General features: G+C 41.1%; 1 protein-coding gene across 3 annotated transcripts in view; it reads left to right on the top strand.

The window, feature by feature from the left end:
• Window positions 1-18876, top strand: part of VGLL4 (vestigial like family member 4) — a 98773-nt gene that overhangs the window by 66212 nt on the left and 13685 nt on the right. For all 3 annotated transcript variants that reach the window (XM_075833847.1, XM_075833846.1, XM_075833845.1), the window contains one exon: window positions 16699-16888. In XM_075833847.1, coding sequence (XP_075689962.1) covers window positions 16699-16888 — 190 coding nt within the window. The remainder of the gene's footprint in view (window positions 1-16698; window positions 16889-18876) is intronic.

Genomic DNA, 18876 nt, shown 5'->3' on the forward strand with positions numbered 1-18876 from the left:
GATACAAGACAGGCATCAGTGAGTTTGGCAGTCAGCTCGTCATGCTGTGACCATATGCAAAAAGTGCTTGGATTTCTACACTACATAGTCTTTCTGGGCTCAACTTTTTCTCTCCGTAAACAAAGGATCCATAATGGAGGAGATACAATGCAGGCTAGCGGCCGGTGGGCTGCTACAGAGTGGTCTCTTTATTGATGTATGCTGTGGCAGTTTATTTTTTTTTATTTTTTTTTACATTTGTGCCTTTACGTTGTTTTTAATCACTTTAATTTTATTTATTTATTTTTTGTTTTTTGCAAAAACAACAGTACAAAACTACAGTAGCTTTAATTTATTGCATTAATATATCACAAAGTGCAGTCATAACCTATGTTTATTGCTATGGAGTAAGTCTACACATTTTCTAATGCAAAGTTTTTCTGTCCAAAGTATCTGGCTAATTGTTCCTTTTTAATAGGATTCTTCATAGAACCACTTGTAAAGTGTAACCGTCACTCCCAGAATCTTTCCGTACACTTGAAATGTTAGACGTAGCGTAATAAACGAGATTTTTTTAAAAAAAATTCTCTTCCCGCCTTTCTGGAATGTTCTTCGTTCTCTCTGCTGTTTCTTCACATTCCACAAATGTAAACAATGCAGCTGGATGAAATTCTGCAAACCTTGTGCATTCCTCGCCCTGTTTGTTAACAGGAAGCAGATCTCCCAATGTGGCCCACTGACGTCCCTCTTTAGGGGGGGGGTTTGAATAGGTAACTGACATTAAGACCCTGTAGAACTTTTGGAAGGGTCATGCACTGAAGTGTAAGGATTTCCTCTTGTAGGCTCTCGACATTTTACATATAGTAAAACTCCTTTAATCCCGAATTCTCAGAACATATGAACTGCAGTTACTGTGTTGGTGTAACGCATATATAAACCCGTGCATATTAATCAAATGTAGGACTTTAGACATGTCGGTCACTATTTGGTTGTTGTAGTTTTTAATTTTGAAGAGATTTAATAATTAAACTCCTACATATAACGTTGTTGGCCACAGCCATGGTATCCCATTACACCACCATGTATCGTGTCTACCATTGTGTACTATTTTGTGATTTTTATAAAATGTTGAGTAAGGCCTCGTTCACATCTATGTCAGTGGCTGCGTTAGGGGGCCTCCATCGCAGATCCGGCCGAACAATATTGGAATCTATAGCGCAGCATGCGGTGCCATTGTTTCCGGTAAAACCACGGACACACTGGCGGAAATCCATTAAAGACAGTGGGTTCTGTCAGCTGCCGATGGTGTCCATCGTGCGACTGAATCAGAGCTTGTGGTATTTCCATTCAGCTTGTCTGACGGAGCAAAACAACGGCAAGTGTGAACCAAGCCTAACATTGAATATCCTTTGTTTTGATCCTGAGTTGCAGCCTATTTGGTTCATAACTACATCCACAGTTCTGCTGGTTGTTATTGAAAACCGTCAACAAGCTTGTCGGAGACATCACTGGGATCACCGGCACGGCCGGCCACGGATAGTAGCTGTATTTGCGGGCCGTGGTCCCATTATAAAGTATGGGACCATGTTCCGTAAAATAAAAAAATAGGACGTCCTATTTTTTGCGGGTAGTTTCTACGGCCCAGACACCTTCCTGAAAATATATGGGAAGGTGTCCTTTGGCAATAGAAATTAATGGGTCCGTACTTACGAACCGTAATTGCGGATCAAAATTACTGCCGTGTGCATTAGTCATAAGAGCTTGGCTAAGTTCCTGTGAAGCAGCGGGACTGTTCCCCCTCATCCCCTATACATTAGATTACTTCATAGTGCCTGGGATATCAACAACACCAAAACAACCTCTGTTCAGACATTATGCTACCAAAGAATATTAGGACGTTTCCGCTCTGAAGCCTGCAGACTTGTAAATGCAGCTCTGGACACTCCTGCACGGAGCCATATATTTGGGGAGCTAAGGACCCGTTTGATGAGGAACGCCTTAATCCTAATGGCGTTGTAATATGCTCAAATGAAATGGGCCTTGGGCTGTACCTTATGAACTCCCCCAGAGTACTAAGCAAAGGGGTGCGTGACTTTGGGAGGGGGGATCCTAAGCTCCTGTAGCAGTTGTCTTTGTTTAACTGCATGGATTTAGGCTGGAGTTGTTCCCCTTTTTGAAGTAGAGGTTTCTTTTACTTGTGGGTGGGATTTATTAAATGATGTAACTTCCTGTATTACAGTGTTTGTTTCTCTCCCCAGAAGAAATGGCAGAAATATTTTATGTTCTGGTGGACTAGTTTGAACAAATAGATGCTGTTAAACTTAATGGTGGTAAAGCTTTGTGAGGTTTGGTGGTCAGCCCGAAGAATGTGCTAATGTTAGTCATCCAGAGTACAGAGCTTGGCTATCTCCGGCAGTCCTATATAGAATGAATGGAGCGGCAGTACACGTGCGTGACCGCCGCTCCGTTTGTTCAGGGATCCTTAACCCCCGTTCTCTTGATCGGTAGGACCCCCAGCGATCAAACACTTTATCACCAATCCTGTGGATAGGTGATAAGTTAATGTGTTGGGATAACTCCTTTAAAAACAGGAGTGAGGGGCTTTGGTAGGGTCAATGGTGCCCTTCATGTGGACTGGCTTTGTTAGAATGGCAAGCCAGAGCATGCCCCCTCCCCTTGACTGCTGTTTTCTATATGTCAGGCAATTGGAGGATCTCCCCATGTACGTGAATCCCAAAATATACCTGTCTGTCAAATCCACATGACTGCTACTTTTGATTGTTTTAGTCATGTGGCTTTAAATAAAGCTGTGGCCATTTAACCCCCAAAATAATGGTCTGTGTATTCACTTGGATTCTATGAGGGACCATCCCATATCCAGAAGTCATGACATTCAAAATGCAATATATTGTCAACTTTTTATTTAGGTTAAAGGGGCTACCTAAAAAATAATTTTCCTCCTAAAAACCCTGCAACTCCTGTCCATAAACGGTTTCTGGTTTTGCAGTCCACCTTTTATACACTTTAATACCAAACCCTGCTTGGGGTTGACTTTTTAAATGTCCCAGCAAGTATCACAGGTGTATGAGACCACTGGGTTGTTTTTTTTTTGTTTTTTCTTTTTCTCAAAAATTACCAGTCCGAGAAAGATACACCTTCATATAAAAATGGAAATGTCGGATCTTGCAGCACTTCGAATTTCACAAAAGGCCAGAATAAAGAGACGTTAGAAGTACTCTACTGAGCAACTCTCCTCATCCTTGAGACTTTTCTATGCATATGGCTCGTGGCGGGGAGACAAATCTAAGCCATTTTCTCAGAAAAAAAGAATGACTTCTGCGTAATTCTTCTAGTTCATAAACAGTGACTGCAGCAGACTGGTAAAGGCCCATTATGGCTGAATGCTATTCTTGTGGAGAAAATGATGAGTCTTGCTTTGCACATTTTATGGGAATTTCAGACGGATCAGAATCTTAGATGTATTTACGCCTTTCCTTAGGATTGATATCTTGTTCCTCTGGTATAGGGGATTTGCATAGTGGCAATGGCAAAAAAAAAACAAAAAGATATGTCCGTCCTGAGGAGCAGGAATTGGCAGCTTCCCGCCTGCTGTCACATGGCAGACATTTGATCCAGGAGGAGGACGCCGAAGCACAACATCTGTAACTTGTTTTTCAAGGAAACTCAGTTTGTTAGATTTTTTTTTTCCTCCTCCCCTCTCTTCTCCTCGGTGTATAGTTATTGGTGGCAGAGGGTCGGAGGAAGGCAGATTGTGACTCAGGTTAATCTGACGTTTCTAATAGAAGACTTGTTGATATGGATCGCTGAGCGTCGCAGTTTTTGCTTCCCTAATTATAGTTTGTGATTGCAGGAAAGTCTGGAATCCCAGAGGACATTGATGTTAATGTTTATTCTCTGGTAAATGTCTCCCTCCAGGAAGACCATTACTAGTATGTGTTTCCTTTTTTTTTTTTTTTTTTTTTTTTTAAAGAACCCTTCGTGATAATAAGGTGGAGGAACTCTGCTAGACTGGAATTGCTGTCTGTAATACAGCAGATATTGTCCGCTTTAGAGCTCCAGCACAGAGGCTGTACAGAGCTGCACCACCTCCATCCAGTGCTGTACAGGCCCAGTCAGGTACCGTTTGTGCAGAGATGTTCTCCCCTAGAAAGTGTCGGACAAAAAAAACCCTCTGAGGCATACTTGGAGGTACAATAAGGGCCTCAGGCAGCCCTATTATGGATCTTCACATAACAGAGAGCGAATACGGCCGTTTGCATGAAACCTTAGGTTATGGCCTTACACCGGCTTTATGTGACCATTTCACCTTTTGTGTACACAACTTCATTAGTAACCGTCACGCGACCTGCACACCTTCTCACACTCTTTCTTTTGGTATCGCAAAAGTTGTCTGGCCATCTCCTGAACGTTTGACTCCATGAAGTCCTACAGCTGCTATTACAATTGTGGTACTGTGTGTAACCACCAGTATTTCTTTCCAGTGTCAGGAAGCAAAATGGTGGTTTTCCAGTGCTAAAACCAGGGGATTCAACAGGGGATTGATGAAACATGCTGGACAGTCTTAAAGTGTTTTTCTCACTTTCAACATTTATCACCCATCCATGATGGGTGATAAATGTCGGATCATTCCAATCACTGTCTATGGGACTAGCATGGATAGCAGAGTACAGTGCTTGGCTATCTCAGTGAGTCCTATAGACAGTGAATGGAGCACTGACCATGCAGCACCCCTTTATTTACACACGGGACTTGAGGATCCACTTTCTTGTGATCGCTGGAGTCAGATCCCATGCGTTCAGACATTTATCAACTATCCTGTGGGTAAGTGATAAATGTTTGTGTATATTAAGTCACAGACTGAACTATACCAAAAACTTCTGGGATAAATAAACCAAGCTCCTCATTTTTATAGCATTGTAATGAAGTGTTGAAACAATGGGTTTTGTTGTGTGGGATGCAGAGTGACGCTGGGATTGGAGCTTTGTTCTCTGTTCATTAACATTTTACACAATCGGGAGGTTGTGCGCCAACGTCTTAGAAAACGTGTTGTGGAAACAATGTCTCTAGTATGTAGGCTCAGAAATCTGACGTCTATTTGTTCAGACATGATGTGCGAGGTATTTTTCCTCCTGTTTTTTTTTTTTTTTTTACGGTTTTGGTTCCCAAAACATACACCTGTATAAGGCTTACAGTGGTGGACACACTAGGTAGGATGGTGCATAATCTTTTTGTGATGGACACTCTCTTACAATTATTGTCATTCTGACATATTTTGGAATATTCACCAAGTTTGTGCTTTTGAGCCTTAAAGAGGCTCTGTCACCACATAAGTGCCCCAGCTCCTACATAATCTGATTGGCGCTGTAATGTAGATAACAACAGTGGTTTTTATTTTGAAAAACAAGCATTTTTGAGCAAGTTATGAACAATCTTAGATTTATGCTAATTAGTTTCTTAATAGACAACTGGGCGTGTTTTTACTTTTGACCAAGTGGTTATTGTAAAGAGAAGTGTATAATGCTGACCAATCGGTGACCAATCAGTGTCATACACTTCTCATTGTTCCAGCCCAGCTTCTTTCACTGCACAATCACACTATAACAATAGGCTGGAACAATGAGAAGTGTATGGCGCTGATTGGTCAGCGTCAGACGCACCTCTGTCCAACGCCCAGTTGGTAAAAAGTAAAAACAAGCCAAATTGTGTCTTAGTCATTAGCATAAATCTAAAATTACTCATAACTTGCTCAAAAATTTATAGTTTTTCCAAATAAAAACCACTGTTATCTATATTACAGCACCAATCAGATTATGTAGGAGATAGAGCTTCTTTAAGGCCGGATCTCACACACCGTTTTGGGCTCCATCTTTTTAGCCAAAGCCAGAAGTGGATCTTTTTAGCCAAAGCCAGAAGTGGATCCAAATGAAAGGAAAGGTATGAAGAAAATACGGATGCATCTCCTTTTGTGTCCACTTCCTTAATTGGCTCAAAAAATGTAGCCAAAAACTGCATCAAAACTGTGTGATCCTGGCCTTATGGAAAATTTACATATTTACCCATCTAGCAGTAGGCCGTAGATTTTTGTCGACTGATCACGTTCAAGTCAAAGGGACCGACTAAAATCAGTCTTCAGGGACTGACAGTCACTTCTTGTCTGGAAAAACAATAATCCAAAAGGTTGGATTATAACTAGTCTGATGCTTTGTTTCCCCAGAGATAAGGGACGCCAGAAGTGTCTGGCAGCCTTTTTTACCCTCCCTCTTCCTCGTTCTAATTCAATGTTAAAAGAAGTCTCAGTGGTAGCTATTGGCCAAACTGTCTTTGGCCAACAGCTTTCAAATGACATTGGCCAGACCATATTAAACGGGTGTATATTGTCAAGAAGAGTTGATACAGTCAAAGGATGATTATCCACAGACCCTATTTAAGTCAATGACATAGCCTTGACGCTGAAGGGCCAAATATCCAATGTTTTAATTCTGATTTGTCGGTGGAATAATATTTTGATTGTACAATGGGATTAAACATGCTTGAAACCTAAATCCAGGGGCAAACGCCGGATTTTTAAAGGGGGGTTTCCAAACACATACTTTTCAAACCAAGTTATCCACGCTCCCGCTACCCTCTGGTTTTTACACTACGATATTGGTCTGCACTTCTCCATCAGCCTAGCCCTTTATAATACATGCTCTAATAAAAGGGCTAGGCTAGTGGATATGCGCTGACCACTGCTCGTAGCGTAAAAAAACTTGTATATAGTGTCCCACACTGTCCCTTTTTAGATGGCACCGCACACTCCCTCTATCTGTTCCAGCACTGCAGGCCTGGTGCCCTCTGACCAGGCCTGCTCCAGCGGAATGACTTTTTTGCGGCGCGACTTACTTGCGCTACCTGCTTCACAACAAAACCGCCAAATAGCAGGGAAGGGAACCGATGGTTCCCTTTCCTTGCCAGTGCAGTCAACTGTACAATTAAGTCCCATAGTATGTGAGGTCCTTCCGACCCTGGTCAAAGGAGGAGTTTCTGGGCAACTGGAACCCCCAGCATGCGCCCCTGAAATCCATGTAGAAGTTGAACATTATGGATGATGTTGTTGTTAGTTATTCTGTGCCCATACTATGCTGCCCATAAACAGGCGAAGCATTATGTGGACAGATCTGCTTTATAAACACTTCTATATAAGTTTTGTGTGTGTGTGTGTTCCCAAATTGTTGAGGAAACACCGCCTGTACAGAGGAGATCCGCTTATGGTAACCCTAGCAATGTTTAAAAGCCCAGGGATGGCAGAGATTGAATCTTTTGGACGATTGAGTTGGTGGTCTCTTGACTTCTCATTTTTAGATTAGTGTTTGTGAGGCCGGAAGGTTTTCTTGTCCTGAAATTCTAATAGGGGTGAAAAGTGCAATGCTCTTATTACCTCATCTGCAGTGGTTTCTCGCTTCCTGATGCAAGTTTTAGATCATTTTTATCACCGTTTCCTGATACGTGATATCTTATTAGAAGCTTTGTGTGTGTGTGCTTCCATTTCAGCTTAACGTGTAAGAAGAGTCTACAATCCGGATGTCTCTGTATAGCATAACAATACTTTTGTATGGTCTTCTCAGATTCACATTTACTTTTCAAGAAAAAGTTAAACACAATCACTAAAATGCAGTGTCATGTCATTTTAAACTATACTCATCTCCTACTCACAGTGGCCTATTCATCTATATTAAGCATAAAATACCTCCGGACTGAAGGTGACAATGGACTGATGGCATTGGTTTAGTTACCACGTGTCCGCTACTAGTGGGTCTACACAATTAGTACCTCTAAATTCTTCCAAATTCAAAAAAGTTTGGAAGAACACCTTTAAAAGGATGGAGCCTCGAAGAACCCCTTTAAATTCTGCTTACAAATGGATTCGTTTTGGTCATTGTTGTTCTGATTTTGAGAATGTGAGGGTAGATGGTGATTAATGAAGATCAAGAGCTTGGATTATTTTATTACTGTAGTCCAGATCAGTTGTTCCACCAGAACATGAGTGACTTTTTTTTTTTTTTTCCAATTAAATTTCAATCTGCTTTTGTCAATTTGCACTTTTTGTTGTACATAGATTTATAGTATCTAAAAGAAAGATTGATCAGTCTCTGTAGATATTTGGTGGATTTTTAATGTACGATATTCTCCATGACATATTGTTCAGTTTCCCACAATTATTACATAGCGTGGTGGTGGATTGCATAATGAGTGCCTTTCCTTTCTTCTCCGCTGATCCGTCATTGATTTGTCTAGAGCTTTTGTCATGAGAGCTCCTCTTGTCAGACTTGCCCTCGGCTATGGATGTTGGGGTGATCTGAAATAGCTGTCCGGAGTTTCTGGTCTGTTATAAGAAACCATCTAGTGCTGCGCTGCTTGTGACTTGAGAATTCCATTTAGTCTTTGTCATCATGCAGGACAGACACCTAATGTAACTATTGTATGACTTTTATAGAAGTACTTCATGCATGTATGTGTAGGTAAGCATTTTGTGGGCTTAATCTGCACTGGTGTAGACTAGATTTTACACCTACATATTTAAATTTTTGCAGGCCTAACCTTTGGGTACTACACTTTTTTTTTTTTTTGGCGTCAACGAATGCAAATGTTCTCTGGGTCCAAAACCTCATTCATCAACAACCATTCCGCTAGTATTAATTGATTAGTGTTGCTAGGGCATTTTACCGACCATCTTGGTGAATGGTAAAATTGTTTGCCTCCACTGGTAGCAACTCTGTAATATTACTGCCCCCTAGTGGTGGTGTTTTTTAAAGTTATTGTCAAGGACAAAGGCACTCTGTACACATAGGCTCAGTCTACATCTACGTTACGAGACTTTATTGGGTGCTCTGTCTGGGTTTTTGATCCTTTTAGCGCAGCATGCAGTGATATTCTTGCTGTCAGAAATCTTGACAGAACCCATTATTGGTCCAAGTCTTCTGTTAGGATTTGTCCTTTGACCGCTCTGCCACATTGCTTTGATGTCCTTTTATAAATTGAAGCCATAACACTAGAGCGAACAGAGCCTCGCACATTTTAAACCTTTTCTTTATGGCTATGTGTAGAGTAAAAAGATAACCATGTCGTTATAGAAATTTTTGTTAGAAGCAAAAATATTCAAGAAGTTATTCATTAAAGACTTTATTCTAAAACGGCCGTCCTGACCTTCAGTATAACAGTGTTGTAGCTCATACGGATAGGCAAATAGAATGGGCTCACGGTGTAGAATACAAATTTTGGTATAGAAAAGCACATTTAAAGTAATATTACCATCTCAGGCATATATGGCCCCTATCTCGAGATCTGGGAGTCCTGACCCCATGCCCGCCTTGTGAGTTAGCCTATGGCTGCCGAATCTAAGCAGAGACTCCGTGGCAAGGTTGCTGGTGTCACAGAAACAGCAGAAATATGCGGTTTCTGTAGCTCCCACAGAAGTAAATTGGAATTACAGAAACCACATAGCACAGCGACCTACACTGTTTCTGTAACTTTGATTCTCTTCCTTGGGAGTTATGGGAAAAAAGCGTAGCTCAGTGATGTCGACTGTTTCCTGATTTCCACCCCCCCCCCACGACTACCCCGATCTTTTCTCTGATTTCCCCGCCTGGATGTGGTGGCCAGTGGCCATCTCACCAGGCGCAGAGTGTCGTGAGACCACCGATCTCGAGATAGGTGCAGGTCCTAGCTCTGGGATCCGCATCCATCAAACCTTTATGGAAATGTCTGAGCTGGAAATATCCATATAACATAATTCGTGCACATGTTTTATTTTTTTTTGTATGTTTCATCTTTTACACAAGTCGACACCTTATAATTATTCAGGAATGCCATGATTTGAGAAACAAAGGTGTTATAATGTATAAGAATGAGGAATTTGCTGACCTAGTGTTTTATGTCCAGATTTCCTGAGCTCAAGGCAAATCTCCACACTCCCCTATAATTTGAATAATTTGTGCCATGGTAGACTACAGATTTCGTAATACTCCTAATTTACAGAATGGTAGCTGTGCTGTCCTTTTTACTTATCTTCATTTTTATTATTTTTGGATTTTCCAAGAAGCCTTTGGTGGACCAATAATGGATAATGGCTAGACACATGGATTTTACCGTTTGTGAGACACAATCACTAAGTAAATCTAAGGAGAAAAATAAAGCCACGGTGTGCACGCTGTCTCGCGGAGTTCTTTCATCAAAGGCATAGATTAAATGGAGTGTAAGAATACCAGTAATTATTTCAGCTGAGAAGTACTTTAAACTTTTGATCTCGATGTCTACCCTGGAAACATAACCCCATCATGCCGTTAATGTTTGAAGTTCAGAGAGGAATAACAGCTTGTTGGCTTTTGATCATTGCTCCTCTGAACAAGTCTTCCTTTTCATCTCCACCACTTTGTGATGTCTTACATTTCACACCAAGTCGCTTACCTAGGTGACAGCGGAAACTGCCTGCAAAGGGTCAAACTTCTGAAACACTCAGCTCTTCAGAAAAGCACAGTGATCGTTCCGTTACTTGGATGTGGGATCAATAATGTCATGGAAGAGCACGGCAGACCAGAACCTGATGATGTATTTTTTTTTCCCTATAGATTGCATTAAAATGGTTGTATGGTATAGCTGACCCTGTTCCTATGCCTTTTTGGGATGTCTTAAGCTATATTAGCTATAGCTGAGAGATGCATCAAGTGTGTATCAGAACTGGAGGATGGTGGTGTTGTACATTGTAATCTCTCTAGATGATTTCACTAGCTATTTGTGTAATTTTTTTTGTATTTTTTTTTTGTGGTGACCTTGACCCTCGATCACTGGGGCTCCTTATTTGCTGTGTTGCTCTGACTGCCTCTCTCTAATCTGGACTCTAGGAGAGTTTGGGGACAACCACTGTGAGCGCTTCAATGGCAGACAAATTGGTTTTCACCCAACTTGCCGCAAGAATGTAGATAGGAAACTGCTGAATAGAATTAAGAACTTGTCGATCTACAGATTAAGATATTTGCATTTCCAGTACACTTATAGATTTTTAACTCTTAACACGTACAGGGGCTTCATATTTGTACACGAGCAGGAATTCATCTCCTTTCAGTATTTGTATAGTCCTGAACTACAAATCAAGAACTATACTTAGTTTTTCAAGCATGTAAAAAATTAAAGCAAGAGGAGTACTTTTGTGTATTTGTCTGGAAATAATGGTTTATGCAAGACTAGGATTGTAGTTTCTTTTCCCTAAACCATTACATTCAGTGAGAAGATAATACTGTTCATTAGAATATGATCTATTTAGTCTCTAGGAGCTAGTGACATCACAACAGATGTGACCTGTACTAACTGATGACATCGCAAAGTCATATTATGTAATATCTGATCAAGATTAAGTATTTACGCCAATAGCTGTATTACAAGGCTCTGGCTTTCCATAATATAGATGACTGTTCACATCACCCGTCTGTAGTGATGTCTAAAGAGTGACAATCTGAATTACCAGGAGCGTTGCATTCCACTAACTTTTATATGAACATATCTAGAATCAGCTTTGCTGATGATTTTCAGGTATTTGTGGCAGGTTCCAACAGGCCAGACGGATGACTTCAATGAAGTCTGGACATGTTATTCTGCACCCAATCCTTGTCCTAAAGAGCCATGATGTCTGTAGATGGGCCCCAGCATGCTGAAATCTTCTTGCTGAATAGAAAAGCACAAAATACATGTTACAAGTTGTTGTAGCTGTAAAGATTTGCAGCTCAGGATGTGGTTAACCAAGCGTAAAGTCCTGACATTGAGGGTCCTCGATGGTATATGGATAATCAGCCCTTGTTCTGTAGGTTAGGTTTTGCTTCTGAACTTGTATGATAAACTTAATAGGACTTGGCTTTATCACCTGGACACCTGTCTGGAATTATTTTACAACTAAAGGTTGTTGAGTAAGGCTGGATTCACACGAGCATGTTCGGTCCGTAAAAGACGGAATGTATTTCGGCCGCAAGTCCCGGACCGAACACACTTCAGGGAGTAGGGCTCCTAGCATCATAGTTATGTACGACGCTAGGAGTCCCTGCCTCGCTGCGGAACAACTGTCCCATATTGTAATCATGTTTTCAGTACGGGACAGTAGTTCCACAGGCCTGTGTTTTAGCTAATCAACCACCAACCGAAAATGTTACTTCCCTGGGGGACTAGAGATGTGGAGATCTTGGAGGTTCTTCTGGTTGCTTCCTCCATAGAATGAAATCCTGGAATGGTACTTTGTATACATATTTTTACTGCTTCCGCTGGATCTAGAAGTGGAAATATTTCATTATGCAGGGCAGAGAGGATCATGACCTAGTTCTATGTAGGTGCTCAGGGTGTCTAGTAAGGGTAGGCCAAGATAACCATCAAGATCCCCAAATTTGTTGACTTCATGGAAGAAATAAAAGGGCGTGAGATGTTCTATCTGGGAATTTATGGAGAAGGCCTTTTGCATGAATCTTTTCCTGATTTCTAGATCTGATAAAGGATCGTCATGTGTGGACTGTGTGCTACCAATGGATGTTTATGTAAATAACCGTCACAGAAAAATGCCTTGGATGACCCCCTTCTGAAGTTGACGGCAAAATGCGTGACTTGCTGCAGGGGTTATGGATTGTCTTGGGTTATTTTATACCTAACCAATTGGATTTTATTGTTTGCATGACCTGTGTGTACAATAAAAGTGAAGTTTACAGGGCACTAAAAGGGGTATGCACATGTTCTGTATAGCTTAGAGGGTGAGCCCTTAGAATAACTTCCCCTGTACTGCTGTTGCCTGGCTACCATTTTATTTTTCCTGGCTTCCTGGACACAAAGTGTTTGTTTGTGAAAACGCCTCCAGCACGTCTTTATGTTGATCATTTCGGATCTGAGAAACAACATGCGGATCCAGCGTTGTTCACCCATGGGCTGCGTCTGCTGTTGCTAAGCAATGGGCCAGACATATTGTGGGCTGCTGCTTCGCACACAGTGCAGTTTTAATTTTCCTACTTTTTTGTGTATCATCATGACCTATATGACAGTAGATGGCTCAGTGTTTACATAGCTCTTTACCTCGTGTGTTTCCTGACGTGGAGTTGAAAGTTAATGGTGTGTGTCAACAATGCAAAGAAAATAAAACTGCACAGTGATTGTTACCATGAATGTCATATCTAAGAGTAAACTGCAGGAAATAGATGTGAGGCAATACTTAAAGGAATTGTCCGGGGATACAAACCCCCCCCCCCCCACCCCGCAGACGGCACAACTTGATTGAATAAGGTTAGAGCTGCAATACCAGAAACAGCTAATGGACAAAAGTGGTGCTGTTTAAAAAACAAAAAACCCTCTTGGTAAACACAGACAACCCCCTTCAAAAGGAAAACACATTGAAGACCTGTCCATCAATGTGTGATTGGCGGAGGGGGGGGTCACACATTGGAACATCACGGCCCCCTCAGTGTTTTTTCATGCACATTTGTACATGTAGCTGAGACTTGTACTGCAGCAAAGACCCATGGGGCGCCCATATAGATTTTGCCATTTTGTATTCCTTTGTGTAAATCCTTGCAAAATATTGTCCTTTCCGATCCTCCTGTAAAATTAAACCAGTAATAATGGATCCAAACAACGATTACTTATCGTCCAGTGATCGCTGCAAACCCCAGTGCATATGACAGGCACTTTTATAGGAGTCCTGACTGTTTTATGATGTATCATATACTAAGCGTTCTCTTTTATTACTGTCCCAGGCTATGTATTTCATGTGCAGGCCTAAAACGGTGCTGTCTAGCACAATGTAAAGTTTTTTTGTGTTTTTTTCCGCTTAATACATAACTTTTTAGTTACTCATTGATCTCACACACCGCAGTTTATACATTGAAAGATAAGCAAAGTCACCGCTGCTTTATAGGATTCCCTTATCACCCGCTGCTGGATGACCTGTGATAAACTAGGAAATAAGGCGGCTAATGGCACTGCTGTGATTCCTAACCTGATAATCGGAAGATACATTCATCAGTGACTGCGAAGTATAATCAATAATGTCCTGTCACAGGCTGCTTACTAGAAATCAGTGATGTCATAGACAAGTGTTGTGACTGTTCATTGATGTCACGAGTCCAGTCCTTTATTTTCTCGTAAGGCTTTGGATTGGTCTAGAACATTAAATAACCGCCCACACAGCATCACATTGATCATTATTCCGATGTTGCAAATTAATCACCGTGCAAACTGTACTATATCGAACAAATCTGGGAGGGGACTTTTTTTTTTTTTTGTTTTAGTTTTTTCTTCCTTTGCACGGATTTGCAGTTGTCCTCTAGTATTTGTGTGTTATATGTGTGTGTGTGTGTGTGTGTGTGTGTGTGTGTATGTATACATATGTATGTGTGTGTGTGTGTGTGTGTGTGTGTATATATATATATATATATATATATATATATATATATATATACACACACCGTCAAGTTCCAATGGTGCTCGTCCAAGCCCAAACTAATGAGAAAGAGATATATATATATATATATGTGTGTGTTCTCTCTCCTAACTATCATTAGTTTGGGCTTGGACGAGCACCATTGGAACTTGAGACGTTCAGTGACCCTATGTGTACACATGCTGGATAACACACATGAATGTACTTAACCACAGTGTTCATTGTTCCCATCTCACGTGGTTAATCAGAGGCTTATTGATAGTAGAGGGATAAATTCTGGTAGAGCATGGTACAAGATTAGAGCAATGAAACGTGGCCTTTAGAGGCCGGATGCTAATTAATAATAAAACGGACTTTTTTTTTTTTATTTTTATTTTATTTTTAAACTTTTTTTTGATTAGAATTGCTTTACTGTGCAGTGAGGTCTATTTTGTGGGGTTATCGATTTGATCCACAGAGGTTTTATTGTGACCGTAATCCGCGTGCATTGTGTGTATCAAACCTGTAGATGCTAGATGAGCTGTGTGACCCTTTGAAATTGTCCTATATTTCTTTGTACTTGGTGTGGTTTTTGTTTTTGGGGGTCTCACTGCATCTTTGATCCACTGTATAAGGGCTCATTTAGACGAGCGTAAAGCTAGTCTGTGTGCTGTGCGTGAAAATCCCGCACAGCACACGGACCCAATGATTTCAATGGGGCCATTCACACATGCAGGAGTTTTCACGCAGCAAGTGTCCGTTGCGTGAAACTCACCATGTCCTATATTGGTGCGTTTTTCACGTACCTATGCGCCCATTGAAGTCGAGGGGTGCATGAAAATTGTGCACAGCACATGTATGCACGTCCGTGTGCGGTGCGTGATTTGTGCATCCATTCCGTAGTGAAAAAAAATTTTGTTTTGTGAGTGCGTGAAAACGCATGCCATTCGCAAAGCACAGATGCAATAACGTAGGGCACACGGACCAGATTTATGCGCGGAAATCTGTCACGTTCGTGTGAATGTATCCTAAAGGGACCATTGTGATCCAGAGACCACCATTAAATGCATACAAACATAGTGCTGGGAGTCAGACCGCCAACGATCAGATATTTATGGCCTATCCGAAGGATAGGCCATCAATATTATAGTCCTGGAAAATCCATTTAAGTAGAGCCGACTATAGGTGTAACTTTCGGTCCACAGTTACAATAGGAAGAGCAGCTCTGAAGCACAAACTGCAGCTTTAACAAGTGACATACTGTGCACTAAGTGTCCATAGAAATGAAACCTCTGAGAACGTTGTATGTTTGTTTTTGTTTTTTTAAACTTTCTTTACACCTTATATTTTAGATCGTACAACGATATGACTAATGGAGTAGAGCCACATTTGTGATTTCCTTTAGTACTACACAGCTTGGAGGCTGCCGCTTTATTATCCGTACAACTAAATAATTAGAAATCTATTTATTTTGAGCATGATAATATTCTTAGAGGATATTAAAGTGTGATAGTTGTCATTGCACACACACACAGAAAAAAAAGAATCAATATATGCCTGGTGAAGCATGCGGTTAAATGAGGAAAGCTTTATCGACCATCTAGCTAACAAGGTTCGATTTATTCACGGTCTACAGCTTTGAGATGGAAAGTTCCAGTTTATCTGTGCCAGATCTTAAACCCTGTAGATAATTCTGGGTCACTTCTTCTTCTGGTTAAATAATTCATTGTGCCGGCCGGCATGCTGCGGATTGTGACGGTGACTTTAGAATGTGAAGTTTTTCTATACTCCATCTTCAAAACATTAGGGTCCATTCCAGGGGAAGTCCACGAAGACACAAACCAAGTTACACTGCGTGCCCAAAAATTTGCGCAATGGGTATTATGCAAATCTGTGTTGTCCCACTCCCTCTAGACCAGAAATCCCTTGTATGAGGCTTTTGATTGGGAGGCAGAGAAGAGGAACCTATGTATACAGCTCTAAAACATTTGTAAAAAATGTTTTTATTTTTTTTTTATATACGGGAATCTTATATTCCGGTAAAATAATTAGGTGTTAGATCGTTAAAGAGCATTCCAATATATCCGGTATACTGTGACAATGCTATATAAAATAAAGGAAACCTATTTTCTTTAGGATGATATATAAGGGTAAATTCACTTTTTCCACTTTTTAGTAGGAACAATTTTAGTCAGCGACCAAAAGAAAAAGTTTACTAATTATGAAGTGTCTTTCCTTTTGTCTTATATGTTACGCTAATATACGTGTCACCTTTTTTACAGGAGAAGCAGCGTTACGGAGTGAACCAAGAATGCAACCTCTTCCGATGCCTACTGCACTCACCAATCATCGGACGGGCCCACCGCCTATCAGCCCCAGTAAGAGGAAGTACAGTATGGACCAAGGAGATGATGAACTAGACTGTGAAAATGACCATGTCTCTAAAATGAGTCGGATGTTTGCCCCTCACTTGTAAGTGCCTCATTAATATTGTTCCACTTTCTCTCTCGCTTTTTTGTTTTCCCAAATACCTTGAAGGAACCAAATCCCTACCTCTATACCTAGCGGTACTTGTATATAGTATACAGTCTGTGGATCTTGTCAGAGGGGGTTAGAATTTTTTGGAGGCCTTCACAGACTTTTAATGTAGCATTTGGTCGTATTCTTAGTCATGAGACCAGTGTAGTTGACTATAGATGTAACTTCTGGTCTACAGTTACAGTAGGAAGATCAGCTCTGAAGCACAAACTGCAGATAAAGCAAGTGAAATGCTGTGTGGACTAAAAAAAACAAAAAACTGTGTGGCAACCCCAGTGGAAGCTGTGGTGGTGGCCATATTTATTGTCACCAAAGTACCAATCTATCCCATGGGAAAAATGTTTTAATGCAAATTAAGGAGAATGTGTAGTCCATCTGTATTACGGTCTCGGAAAACTCCTTTAAGTAATTTATCCATGCCAATACATTATGGTACAAATATTGTATTTCTTAACAGGCAGAAACAAGACCCATACACTGCTCCTTTTAGTTCCTATGGCTAAGACCGGTGTCTGGTATCGGTTACACAGTAAAAGTATCCTGCTCCAAATGTCACCCTGGTCTGTTTTGAAGCCCACCAGCCCTACTCCCTCCCATGGTGGGGGGCACAGCTGCTCAGCTGACACAAGGAGACCCTGCAGTTGTCACCGGTATTTTTTGCAGCATGCGTCCTCTCACAGGACATCTACTGTGGAGGAATAAAAACACCCAACAAATGGCCGGTGCGGGAGAATGTTTCTTTGTCTTGCTGGCAGGGAGCTGGATGTCAAGATGCCGCTCATTCCTTTGTGAGGGAAGCGATCAGAGGTCATTTGATAACTGAGAACGGTGCTTGGCTGTCTGAGTTCCAAGCAGAGAGCTACATTCCAGGCATTCCTCGGCTTTTAGCCTGCTCGCATCCATCATAGGACAGGCAATGTTTTATTTATCCTCAAATAAATCATGGCAGTGTTAGTCACAGACTGGGCCGGCAGTCTGCAGCCCAGGAATGTGTTACAAATTGGCTAGCCAGAGCCCAAGGTAGTGAAACAATAAGGGCTCAGAACCAAGAGTCAGTCGTATTTATATTTTGTGCTTTTACGCAACTGTTGACATTCCTCCACCATGTGCCTCCATCCGAGGAAACAAGAAATGGCCGAGAAGAGGGTTAAAGGAGCAGTAACTCTTTACTACCATGTTTCATAGGACTTTGGGCCATTTTTGTTGTTCCGTCTCCTTTCTTTTTCCCCTTTTGTTCAATACATTAGTTCATGCATCCGGGACCTGGTGCTACTCTACAATATAGTTTTTTTTTTGCATCAGGTCACTTATTAAAACTGTGCCCAGGCAGAATGTCTGGTTTCCTTATTTTTTTTTTAAAGGTTTTATTCTTTGCACTGGGCTCCTAGTCTCGGACTACTGTAGTCCCCTCCCCCCCCCCCCCCCCCACCAATCTTGTCCAACCTTCTCCGCTGGCTGATTATGCCCTCCACTTGTCCTGCCAACAAGGCATTTTCAAGGCACCCATTTAAAATGTCTATCCTATTTACAATAGTCAGTTTCGTACTTCCACTACACCATACTATATCCCTAAAAAACCCAAACTGAATGGTTAATAAACAAACTAACAAAATAACTCTATGCATCCAAATATTGGACATTTATTCCAAATGACTACAGGGAGTAAATCCTAATGTTGCCATATGCTGCAAGTATTTTATTACAGGGAATGGAACTACTTTTGCTGCCCCATACCCTTTGCTCTACACAACACTATTTTTGTCTCCGCTGATTTTATATTTAGCACCCGGTCATTTTTAGTAATTCTTTCCTGGCCTAAAAATATTTTATTTGATGTGACATGGACAATATATCCTTGCCAGAATTAATTTAGTGTTGTATTGAATGCATGCATCATAGGGAAAGAGTCCAGGAGTTAGTAG

The sequence above is a fragment of the Rhinoderma darwinii genome, chromosome 7, assembly GCF_050947455.1.
Source record: "Rhinoderma darwinii isolate aRhiDar2 chromosome 7, aRhiDar2.hap1, whole genome shotgun sequence".
Taxonomy (NCBI): domain Eukaryota; kingdom Metazoa; phylum Chordata; class Amphibia; order Anura; family Rhinodermatidae; genus Rhinoderma; species Rhinoderma darwinii.